The following is a 13221-nucleotide window of genomic DNA, read 5'->3' as shown; positions in this document are numbered from 1 at the left end:
TTAAGACTATATATATGGTGGAAGGTATAAAAAGTTCGGCCCGGCCGTACTTAACGACTTTTACTTGTTCTATTATAAATTTTTGAATATGAATTTCATGAAGACGAATAGATTACATATTTGATTTTCAAAATCTGTTATGCAGTCACTTATTTCCTTCACCTACCCAGTGGATTAACGGTTTTGCAAGCTTAATTTTTCTTGCCATTTTTTTAAATTATCCCCAAAAAATTGCTGTCTACAATCATTAATTTTAAAGGATTTTCTATGTAATTCCTCTTGGAGCCATAATAATAATGGCCAATAATTATGACTTTGTGTTTTTTGTTATTTTTGTCAAGGTCTATTCCCAGCATGATCTCTCTATTGTCTATTCGTTTCGCGCTTCTTCTTCATCTTCTTGTGACCCTGACTTTTATTTATGATTTAATGTGATTATATATCATTTTCATTTATCGTTTACTTTCTTCCATATACAACAAAACCAAATACACACACATAAACAAAGAGCATGGCGTGAGATTGAATTTAAATTCGTAAATCTCTCCCATTGGTGTACTTACCGTTTTAAATCCGGACTAGCTGTATATGGCGCCGAGACTTCCTTAATTTTCAACACTATTATGGCGGTAATAAAAATGCAAATCACATTTATAACCGTTAGCAGACACGAAACAATGCCATTGATCAAAAACTCAGTTGGCAAATAGTCGGTATAGAGGAATGGATATGTTGATGTCTCATTCATGGCTTCGCCTTTGATGTGGGGTATACGAGTGCCGGGATAAATCAACCAAATACAAGCCAATGCCCAAAAAAGACCCTAGAAAAGGAAAGCAAAAAAAATATTTTACGATGAAATGTGAAAAATATTTGTTTTGGGTAGTTTAATAATGGCATGCATAAATATGTGTGAGAAAAGAGAAGGAAATTAAAAGACATTTTCAATAGATAATTCAATTTTATGTGAATGGAAAACAGTTGGCCAACAATGGATAACTAGGGGAGAGGTTAACACAAAAATTTCTGTTTTGATTCCTAAGGAATTTGCCACACGATCTCATAGGTATGGTATACCTCTCGTATTCAAAACCCCCCTAATGGTGGTAAGGTCAAGCAGAATAGCAAATAACAAAAGTCCAAAGACATTTGATATTTATTTCCCTGTAAAAAAGGAGAATAAAATGATAAAGCGTATTTTTTGGCTAGTTTTTTTTTTTTTTTTTTTTTTTTGGTTCAACATCCATTCTATTTTAATATTTAAATTTTGTCCTTTCCATCCATTAGTCTTTATTGCTGTTTGGAAAAAAAGGACATTTGATTTTGTTATTTTCGTTTCCATCATTCGTTTGCTTTTAATTTTAGTTTATTTGTTTGTTTTTCAGGGTCTATGGTTTCACATTTCCTCCACCCCCACTTCTCCCCCGCATAGATTATCTTGTTCGAAATGAAATTTATGCGCCCGATTTTATTATTAGACATAAATATGCCAATAAAATATTCATTGCTTATGTCTTGCAAGGAAATGTTGACAATATCCTTGTTTTCACTTAATCTGAATAATTTATCAAAGGGATTTGTTTTGTTAATAATAATATTTGAAATAAACAATTTTTATGTTCCCATCTCCTTGCTTGTGAAAAAGATGACGAAAGATGGCGTTTAGGTAAACAATTTGGTAAGACAAAATGCTTTGGAAATATAGGCTACATTTATTGGAATATGATGATGGCGAAAGATATCTGAATGTTGGTTTAGAAAACAGTTTCTAAGTAAGTTTTGGAACTGAAGCTCTATATGACGTGGGAACACAGTCAAACTTTTTTATAATGAATGAATTGTCTGTAACGAATTGTTCTACAAAGAATAATTTGACTCCCCGCGGTTGAAGAGAACTTCGACTGTATATGAATGTATATTCTGTTTTTTTTTGCTGAAGTTTCCAGCACGAAAATCAAGTTTTATGTCTGTCGCTTCACGTAAGATTTGTAATTCCTAAACATATCTCAAGGAGTCCACTAGAAATTCTTAATACAAAATGAATGAAAACCTTGATAAATATAGCTAAAGGAGAATCTCTCCTAAAAATACCAAATTGCAGACTATTTGGTCAAAAATATGGCAAAATCTTTGAAAGTACAATAAATGGGCATATTTCGTATTATAAAAATAATGTTTTTATACCCTCAGCATTTATGCTAACGAGGGTATATGGGCAAAACTGCCAATTATTTCATATTCCATTTTCAAAAAATTGAATTTTTTCTTTTCGCGCTACATTAACGATTTTTGGTACATAGGTTAAGAAAAAATTCCCCAGTACAAATCCGCTCGCGAGCAAATTTTTGGTTGTTGCGGACAAATGTTATCGCGGTTTTACTTCTGCTTTTAAGAAAAAATTATTATAAACACGCTAATTATTTTATTGAGCACAATTGTCACTAAAAAGTTATCACGAAGTGACGTCATTAAGTAGATTGCATAATACTTGTAAAATGATTCTCAGCATTCGCGGAATTTACAAAAAATTTACAAAATTTTAAATGTAATCCTAATTTTTTGAAAATATAGCTCCATATACCCGTCAAAAATTACAAAAAAGTAACAGTTTTAAATAAAGACTTCACGGGGAATCAAATGAGACCAAACTTATATTCATCGGGATAGTATTTAGGATATTATAGCCAAAATAAGCACATATTTGTGTTACAAAAAACAAATGTTGGTTTGGAATAATAGTTTTCACACGCATTCTAGAGTCGAAAATATTGGAAAAATTCTATAAGAGTACTTCTTTTATTTTTCTTGAAACTCCCAAGAAAATGGGTGGATTTTGCTTTATCTACATTCACATAGAAGATTTCCCATTGAGGAAAGTTATCGGGTTGTTGAAATAAATCATTAGACTTCTTAAACGGAAACAGAGTTCAAATAAACCGCTTTAACATATATGCATTATTAAAATATGTGTAAATCGCGTAATTATCAAAATCGTTTTGTCCGCATGTGATTTTCATGTACAGCAAGACCATATCTTTTAATTTGTATACATTTTTCGAAATATAATTTGGACGCTAAGATGTAGCATCGGCTGCATCTTAGCATTAAAAAACCTATAAAACATCGCTAATTGTCCCAAAGTTCATACAATTTCGTTCCGCATCCGGTTTTAGTGTCACCATGAAAATCCTCATCGATATATACCTATTTCAAGGCAATCAGTCAAGAACCGTGGATGTAGCATCACACACTATTTTTGGGATAAAATGAATGTAGTTCCCTTATCAGTGAAGTTTTTAAATCTTTGTTTCCGCAAAAAGGAAGATCCTGCACTAGTTTTTTCATAGCAGTGCAAGCTGCCGACAGAATACGCGATAAAATGCGCGATATTTTTTAAAAACAATATTAGGTGATTTTCCTACCTTGGAATTTCTCGTATCTCGCGTTTTAGTAGATGGAATTTCACGAGTATTGATTTATTAGATCCGCAACGTAAAAATCAAAAATTTGCAATCAAGTACGAGTAAATCGAATGCCAATTGTAAAAATTAGGCCCGAAAAATATGATTTTTAGAAATTTGTTCACACAAAATTTTCGTATTTGGATACAGATTTCTCTGAAGCTGTGTAGGCTACATTCACGACACATATATCAAATAAATCAGAATCGTGAGTTCTTCATTCCTATATATGATTTTTTGAAAAACCTGTTTGCGGAACGAAATTATAAGAAAATTTCAAAAAACACTTAAAATCTGGCTTCAAAATGTCAGCATCATTTAATGGTAGACGCAGATCAAATTTTGAGAAGTTATACACTAGTGAGATGATCCTTATTTAGTTGCCTTCTACTTTTACTTTAACGGGAAAATCGTAAAAAGTGTGGTTTAATCACAAATCGAGAGAAAACAAAAAAAGACACGTTGGCTTCAACCCATTTTTACCCATTTTTTACCATAAATATAGCCACAGCTTCCACGCAATTCAACTTTGAAACCCAATATTTTTTGCCAAGTCTAAAAACATTTCATTTTATCCAAAAGCATTTAAATTGTACAATATACAACCACTATTCGCGAGTTATAAAGGGGTAAACCTTGGCTTCAACGATGTTAAATTTTCAATAATATTGCCCATATACACTTTCATACGAGCAAAATGTGCCTCATCGAAATAATGGTTTTAGACCCCAAGTATGTTTGGACGAAATCTGTTTCAGACAATTTGAAGTCGATTGAGCAATGTCCGTCCGTCTGTCTGTCTGTCTGGCTGGAGCGCACGATAACTCTCGAGCGGATCACCGATTCATTTAAAATTTTGGCTTTTTTAATGTTTTGCCCAAACTTAGTTTAAGTTTGTAGATGTTCTATATCGGTCCACTCCTTCCGGTACCTCCCCCACAAAAGTTCGAAAATGTTCTGCGCACGATAACTCTTGAAGGGAGAAACCGATTTGGTCCATATTTTCCCCATCGTAAAATGTGTACCAGACTTAGATAATGCTTCAATATAAACTCAATCGACCCACTCCTTCGGGTACCTCCCACACAAAATTTCAGAAAAGTTCAGTTTTGGGCCATCTCTCGAATCGCTCTGATTTTTGTTTTAGCAACTTGTATTCACTGCCCTCCATACGAGGTACAAGTTTCATTAGGGGCAAGTCCATACTTCCTGAAAAAATAGCCTGAAAGTTGCAAAAAACCCCTATGACACCATGTGTGGTGGTTGGAGCGCAAGATAACTCTAGAGCGGATCAGCCGATCTGGTCCAAAATTTGGCCTTAGTAATATTTTGTCCAAACATAGTTTAAGTTTGAAGATAAGCCATATCGGTCCACTCTTTCAGGTACCTCCCCCACAAAAGTTCAAAAGTGTTCGGAAAATTTGTTCATACGGTAACTTTTGAAGGGAGAGGCCGAATTGGTCCATACTTTACACATCCTAATATATCTACTAGATATAGATCAGGTTCAAATATGGACTATATTTGTCCACTCCTTCCGGTACCTCCCATACAAAATTTCGGATAAGTTCACTTTAAGACCTGCTATCGAATCACTTTGATTTTTTTGTTGAAGCAACTTGCATTCGCTGCCACAATTACGATGGTAAACGTTTTTTCAGGGGCAAGTCCATACTTCTTGAGCAAACATCCCGAAGGGTGTAAAAACCCCCATATGGCACCATATGTAGTGGCTGGAGATCCACTTCCATAATGGTCGATGTAGATCCATTCCTTTTAGTATCTACTCCGCAAAACTTTTGGCCTCTAATCCTAATGAACATTTTTGTCGGTTCAAATTCCCAACATTTTTAAAAACCCCTAAATACATACGTTTTTTGGGAATTTTTTTTTCAATATATACAGGCTGAGGGTATATCTCTGTCGGCAAAGCCGACTGATACTTTTTTACTTGTTCATTGATCGATTCGATAAAAATCACCGAAAACTATTTCCAAAATTCTTTTAATACTTGTTTATACCCTCAACCTTTGGGCCAACGAGATTATCGAAATAATGATTTTAGACCCCAAGTATGATTGGACGAAATCCATTTCAGACAATTTGGAGTCGATTTACCCATGTCCATCCGTCTGTCTGGCTGGTGCGCACGATAGCTTTCCAAGAATCAACCTATTTGGTTCAAATTTTAGGTCTCTTAATTTTTTCACAAACTTAGTTTAAGTACGAAGATGGACCATATCGGTCTACCTCTTCCGTTAATTACAACTAACCGAATTGTTCCAAACTAGGGATGTGAAAATATTACTTAAATGCATATATCAGATACGAATATAGACTATATCGTCCCACTCCTTTGGAAAAATTTATAGTTCAACAGCTCTTCTCAAACCGTTTTGAATTTGTTTGAAAACTGTTCGCCTTGCGGCCACTTTTACGACGGTGCATTTTTTGGGCAACTCCATACTTCCTGAGACGAAGCCAACTAAACTGACTAGTGGCTAAGATAACCCTCGAAGGGAGAAACCGGTTTGTCTTAATTTTGTACATCGTATTATTTCTTAGAGACTTAGATTACATCCGAATATGGACTCCCACACAAATTTTGGAAAGAGTGCCGTTTAAGTACTCGTCCGTTGTCACAGCTGACTGAAACTTTCTAACTTGTTTTAATAATATATAGCGAAAAAGTCCCGATTGGTCATTATAAAATACGGAAAATAATACTTTACGTTTCCAGTAATGACGGCGTATATATGTATGTATGTTTTATATCTATGGTATGTTACCATGTATATGAAGTTATGTATGTATTACCAGATGGCTAAGATATGTCGCAATCATATAAAATAGTGCCCAGGTGTAGTGGAATAGGGTACCAAATGGTCGGCCCTGTCCGACTATAACCCTCTCTTACTTGATTTTTTTTTTGCTGAAGTTCCCAGCACGAGAATCAAATTTAAGTCTGTCTCTTCACGAAAGATTTTAAACTCATATACAGATCTCAAGGAGTCGACCGGAAATTCTTAATACAAAATGTAAGGAAATTACCCTGATAAATATAGCTGAAAAAGGGCCTCTCTCAAAACTAAGAAAAATACCAAATTGAGACTATGTGTTAAAAAATAGAAAAAAACTATGAAAGTGCTATAAATGAAAATGTATAAGGTTGACAGGTTGGAGAGTCCATGTAAAATATGAAAACAATTTTTATACCCTCCACCATATTATGGAGGGTATAATTAAACTTGTCATTCCGTTTGTAACACATCGAAATATTCGTCGGAGACCCTATAAAGTATATATATTATTGATCAGCATAAAATTCTATGTCGATTGGACCATGTCCGTCTGTTGAAATCAAGATACAGCTCGCAATTTTAAAGATAGAGAGTCAAAATTTGGTGCAGAAGTTTTTATTACTTGTTGGATGGTTGGTATTGAAAATGGGATATATCGGTCCTCGTTTTGATATAGCCCCCATAGAACTGTACCTGCCGATTTTCGGTATTTTCAAGGTTTTAGCTTCATTATCCTACCAAAATGGCTGAAATTTGGTTAGTAGTCTTCTTTAGGGGTATAACACTTTCCCCCAGAATTTTGTCGGTATCGGTCCACACCTTCATATAGCCTCCATAGAACGGTGCCTCCTGATTTTCTGTATTTTTTAAGGTTTTAGTTTCATTATCCTACCAAAATGGCTGAAATTTGGTACGTAGTCTTCTTTAGGGGTATAAAACTTTCCCCCAGAATTTTGTCGGTATCGGTCCACACCTTCATACAGCCCCCATAGAACAGTACCTCCCGATTTTCGGTATTTTGAAGGTTTTAGTTTCATTATCACACCGATATGGCTGAAATTTGTTACTTAGTCTACGTTGGGGTTATAAAACCTTCCACCTGAATTTTGTCGATATGGGTCCATGCCTTCATATAGCCCCCATAGAACGGTACCTCCCGATTTTCGGTATTTTGAACGTTGTGGCCTCAATATTCCACCGAAATGGCTAATGTTTGGTATATAGACTTTGTTGGGGGTATACAACTTCCCCTTATAAATTTGTTGGTTCAGGTTCACGCCTTCATGTAGCCTGCATAGAACGGTACCTCCCAATTTTCGGTATTTTGAAGGTTGTGGCCACAATTTTCCTCCAAAATGGCTGAAATTGGGTATTAAGACATCGTATGGGGCTTCTCAACTTTCCTCTTTAAATTTGTCGTATACGTCCACGCCTTCATATAGTCCCCATACAACGGTACCTCCCGATTTTCGGTATTTTGAAGATTGTGGCCACAATTTTCCTCCGTAATGGCTGAAATTTGGTATTTAGACTTGGTTGGGGATACTCAAACTTCCCCTTTAAATTTGCCGGTACAGGTCCACGCCTTCATATAGCCCCCATGGAAAGGTACCTCCCGATGTTCGGTATTTTGAACATTGTGGCTTCAATATTCCTCCAAAATGGCTGAAATTTGGTATTGAATTTTCTTTGAGTCTAATAATTTTCCGTCAGATATTTGTCCGTATAGATCGACGTTTTGAAATACCCCCGAATTGCTGCAATTTTGTATTATGTTCTCTTCATACACGAATTGAAACTAATTTTTCCATTTTACTTCAATACAACTCGTGATGGAGGGTATAACAAGTTCGGACCGGCCGCCGTTCTAACTTGTTTTTATTTCTCGTTGGAAATCGAGCTTAATGAATAAAAGTAAAGCCGACATGACATGTTTCGCCTTTGATAAAAAAAGGCTCCTCAGACATATTGGATGTGGGACGGCTTCGCTATCATCTAACTTTTACTCTTTCAAATGCAGTTTGTTTTTACAGTTTTTTTTAACATTAAGCTCGATTTCCAACGAGAGATTAATTAAAAATTAATACTAAAATTGATCTTCGCCTAAAAAGACAAACATTTTTTATGTTGGCGCTGTCACAGAATTGGGTTTAACTTAATCTGGTGTAGACGTTGTTTTATTACCCGATTCTATTTGTACCAACTAAAACGAGGGTTTAGATTACGATTCTACAATGCTTAATTGACATTACTTTAAATATTCGTTACCGACTTCAATTTACTTAACTCTACACAGCTTTATTTTACCTCTCCACTAACTGACGGTTTCAGTTTGCGGTCTGATTTAAAACTCGCGGTCTGATTTAAGACCCACCTGCTACACTCCTGTATTTATACTTGCTCGATAATGCATAGACTGTTCTTGTATTCTCTATGTAGAATGTTCCACAATGATCTAGCGATATGCTAGTCGATTCGCAAATACACATACAAACAGACGGATGAATGTAAAAAACCAATTGGGCAGAGGTAATAAATAAGATAGAGGGGTTGCTATGAATGTTATCACAATGTAGAAATATTAATAGACAAAAACAAATATGACAGAGAGAGAGAGAGATAGTTCAACGAAAGCAATAACAAAATAATCATAGAAAATAGTGAGTGAAATTTTATACAGTAGTTTTTGTTCTAAATTTGATTTAAATAAAGTAAACGCGTGCAGCCTATTTTTGTAAAAAAATATTTTTTAAATGTATCGTTCGTACTCAAACGAACTCTTTTAAATTTTCGTTTTTATAAAAAAATTGAAAAGCATTCGTTTGATTCCGAAAAGCTTTGTATATGTGCTGTGTTTCCATTATGTGAATTTTTAGCATTTTTTGAATTATTCTCATTTAAAAATATGTTCCTTGTGGCAATCCCAAAAAAAAAATATTCAATATACAGACACATTTTGAAAACAATTTTCAAAAAATGTCAAAATACATTTTGGAAAGATCGTTTTTCCATCATATGCATGTGTCTTCAGCAAAATTTCAGCTCAAAACGTTGGGTCTCTTTCTATCGTCTTTTTCAGACGTTTTCGTTTGTAATTTTTTGTTATGAAAACCAAATATATGAGGGAAATGAAAAGTTTCTTTTGGTTTCACACTCATACAAACAGCATTGGATACAAAAACCAAAATGTGTTTTTGTGTGTGACAAAAACGAACGACACGGAAAATTTGAGTTACAAAAACAGGCTGTTAATACAAATTTAAAATATAATTTAAAATTCTTGAATTAATGAAAATTGGTGTAACATAACACAAATAATATATCAAAACGATTTGAAGATTATTTCTCAACAAATGTTCTTTAGTAGGAGCAAAAACAAACCCTAATCCTTCCTCCAATTTTCCTAATATATATAATCTGGTGATGCTTCTCATTAGCAAAACATTTCAGTATGTTTTCAGATTTTTTTGGACTATCAGTTCCAGAAATGTCGAATTCTGTAAAAACTATGTATATGCAAAGAAATGCTCATAACTTCTTTAATATTGGACCAATTTGAAAAACATTTTTCTTGTATGTTGTGTTGTTTTATCAGCTATTTAACAAAAAATATAAAAAAATTTCACAATGGGCTTGGATGCAATTTTCGCGATTTAATATTTAAAATCAATTCTTAACAATGATTGACCCCTTCGAATTTCTTGTTTTTTTTTGTGTTAAACTACGATCAATTACAAAAATTTTAAGTCCTATTTGGTAATGGGATTTGAATGATTACTATTTTTTCTAATTTTTAAAATTTGTCAATACAATTTTTCCTTTATACCAGTGTGAAACATTTGTTATTTTTTATTTCGCCCATTTAAAACGTGTTACTTTTATTTAGCATAAAGCTTCCGATAATTTCAATACATTTTTAAACAATTGTGGATTTATAAACTGTTATCCATTTAACTGATTTTAAAGACTTCTCATAAATTTCACTTTTTCCTCGTCAAACATAAATTTAAACTTGAACTACATTATTTTGCAGTAGCAGCATAAAAGTGACAGCAGAGAAATTAAATGCCTTGAACCCTTAACACAATTTTTGAATTATTCTCATTTAAAAATATGTTCCTTGTGGCAATCCCAAAAAAAAAATATTCAATATACAGACACATTTTGAAAACAATTTTCAAAAAATGTCAAAATACATTTTGGAAAGATCGTTTTTCCATCATATGCATGTGTCTTCAGCAAAATTTCAGCTCAAAACGTTGGGTCTCTTTCTATCGTCTTTTTCAGACGTTTTCGTTTGTAATTTTTTGTTATGAAAACCAAATATATGAGGGAAATGAAAAGTTTCTTTTGGTTTCACACTCATACAAACAGCATTGGATACAAAAACCAAAATGTGTTTTTGTGTGTGACAAAAACGAACGACACGGAAAATTTGAGTTACAAAAACAGGCTGTTAATACAAATTTAAAATATAATTTAAAATTCTTGAATTAATGAAAATTGGTGTAACATAACACAAATAATATATCAAAACGATTTGAAGATTATTTCTCAACAAATGTTCTTTAGTAGGAGCAAAAACAAACCCTAATCCTTCCTCCAATTTTCCTAATATATATAATCTGGTGATGCTTCTCATTAGCAAAACATTTCAGTATGTTTTCAGATTTTTTTGGACTATCAGTTCCAGAAATGTCGAATTCTGTAAAAACTATGTATATGCAAAGAAATGCTCATAACTTCTTTAATATTGGACCAATTTGAAAAACATTTTTCTTGTATGTTGTGTTGTTTTATCAGCTATTTAACAAAAAATATAAAAAAATTTCACAATGGGCTTGGATGCAATTTTCGCGATTTAATATTTAAAATCAATTCTTAACAATGATTGACCCCTTCGAATTTCTTGTTTTTTTTTGTGTTAAACTACGATCAATTACAAAAATTTTAAGTCCTATTTGGTAATGGGATTTGAATGATTACTATTTTTTCTAATTTTTAAAATTTGTCAATACAATTTTTCCTTTATACCAGTGTGAAACATTTGTTATTTTTTATTTCGCCCATTTAAAACGTGTTACTTTTATTTAGCATAAAGCTTCCGATAATTTCAATACATTTTTAAACAATTGTGGATTTATAAACTGTTATCCATTTAACTGATTTTAAAGACTTCTCATAAATTTCACTTTTTCCTCGTCAAACATAAATTTAAACTTGAACTACATTATTTTGCAGTAGCAGCATAAAAGTGACAGCAGAGAAATTAAATGCCTTGAACCCTTAACACGCTGGAGGGTATCAAAAGCTAAGCGAATAGGCGAGCTAATAACCCCGACAGTGTATGGTAGAAAAATATAAAAAGTGTTCACTGCTACAACAACATTGAACTTACAGCAATAAATCTGTCACAACAACAGCAGCAGTGTTTCGTTTTGTTTTATTTATGTATTTTGGGGAAAATATTTTTTCTTCTCATGTTTTTTTCGAACAATTTAGTTATGGTCATTGTTTTGTGATAGTGTGATTGTGTGTGTGTGATATATGTTTCTTTTGTGGACCTCCCAAATGCCCAGTAAAAATTTCAAGTAAACCCAAAATAAATCCAATATCAAATTTTTGTAATGAAAAAAAATCAAAACAAAACAAATAAAAAATGACCATAATTTAAAGCTAAAAGTCATTTAAAAGTAATTTAGTGTTGAAAATTTAGATTTGTAGACAAATATGTGCAAATAAATACACACAATATAACAAATGTCTATTTGTTAGACAAATAAAAATAAATGTTTGTTGCGAATGACTGATGGCAGGAAATGTGTTCGAACTTTGAAATATGTACATACATATGTAATAATAAATCCGATAGGAAATTTATAAAAAAATCATGTATTTTTTGCTTTGAAGGTTCATGGTTGAATTTTCTAGAGACTCACAATTTTAACTCAAATGGTACTTAATAATATTCTTTCAAAAGCTTCGCTGCTCATCGTAGGTTTCCTTAATCTTTTTGGCCATTATCATAGCCCCTTTCTATTACTAGTCTCAGCTACTTAGATTGCTCTACCCTTAGTCTCCACAACATCTAAACCCTAACTTTGTGCCTACAAAGGTTTTTATGATCCAACAAAATGGCATTATGTTCCACTCCATTACTTTAAAAAGACCTGAAGAATGAACAAAAAATCATGAAAAAGTCAGGCCATTATCAGTCAAAATTCATGCGACAACAAACAAGCAATGGCGTTAAAATCACTTAATCATGGTAAGTGTGGTTTGCCAACTTTAGCAAACACCAGCCATAGACCAAGTACAAATATTTATCCCACGGCCTGGTAATGTTGTGTTCTTCTAGTGCGGTAGTAGTTCTTGCCGTTGACACAGTTAACACTAACACATGAACATTTGTGTGGTAACTATGGAAATTCAATGACACACAGCGACTGACAACTTAAAGAATGTTACATTTTATCCTTTATGAAAACTAACATTAAGTGGGAAAGATGGTCCTCATTTGTCTCTTTGTATGTGATTCCATTGTTCATTGACCCCACTCCAACCCTTAACTTAATAAATTACACCACAAAAGCCAAATGTCCAAACAAACATCTCATAAGAAAAAAATGTTCAAACAAAGGACGACGACAAATAACTAGTTCGCCCCTTTCCCATTTAAACGAAAATGGGTATACTTCATATTAATTAATATGGGGGAGGGGAGATAATGGTGAGATATGAGAGACATTTTTTATTATATTTTTTTATTATAGAAATGTTCATCCGATGAATTGTTAAATGTAGAAAAGTTAATTCGATGAAGTTTTTACTATAGGAAAGTTCATCCGATGAAATTTCCACTATAGGAAAGTTTATCCGATGAACTTTTTACCCTATGAAAGTTCATCCGATGAACTCCTTACTATGAAATACATGTTCATCCGATGAACTTTTTACTA

The 13221-nt window shown here is 33.1% G+C and overlaps 2 protein-coding genes across 3 annotated transcripts in view; one reads left to right on the top strand and one right to left on the bottom strand.

The window, feature by feature from the left end:
* The window catches only part of LOC141394063 (uncharacterized), a 917654-nt gene that overhangs the window by 439327 nt on the left and 465106 nt on the right, over nucleotides 1–13221 (top strand). The gene's annotated exons all lie outside the window — the stretch shown is intronic.
* The window catches only part of LOC141394066 (uncharacterized), a 190603-nt gene that overhangs the window by 44371 nt on the left and 133011 nt on the right, over nucleotides 1–13221 (bottom strand). For both annotated transcript variants that reach the window (XM_073967901.1, XM_073967902.1), the window contains exon 10: nucleotides 564–823. In XM_073967901.1, the coding sequence (XP_073824002.1) occupies nucleotides 564–823 (260 nt within the window). The remainder of the gene's footprint in view (nucleotides 1–563; nucleotides 824–13221) is intronic.

This window comes from Musca autumnalis, unplaced genomic scaffold, assembly GCF_047663935.1.
Source record: "Musca autumnalis isolate F117 unplaced genomic scaffold, ASM4766393v1 scaffold_2, whole genome shotgun sequence".
Taxonomy (NCBI): Eukaryota; Metazoa; Arthropoda; class Insecta; order Diptera; family Muscidae; genus Musca; species Musca autumnalis.
The sequence above is the reverse complement of the archived record's forward strand: the minus strand, read 5'-3'. Positions and strand labels throughout refer to the sequence as shown.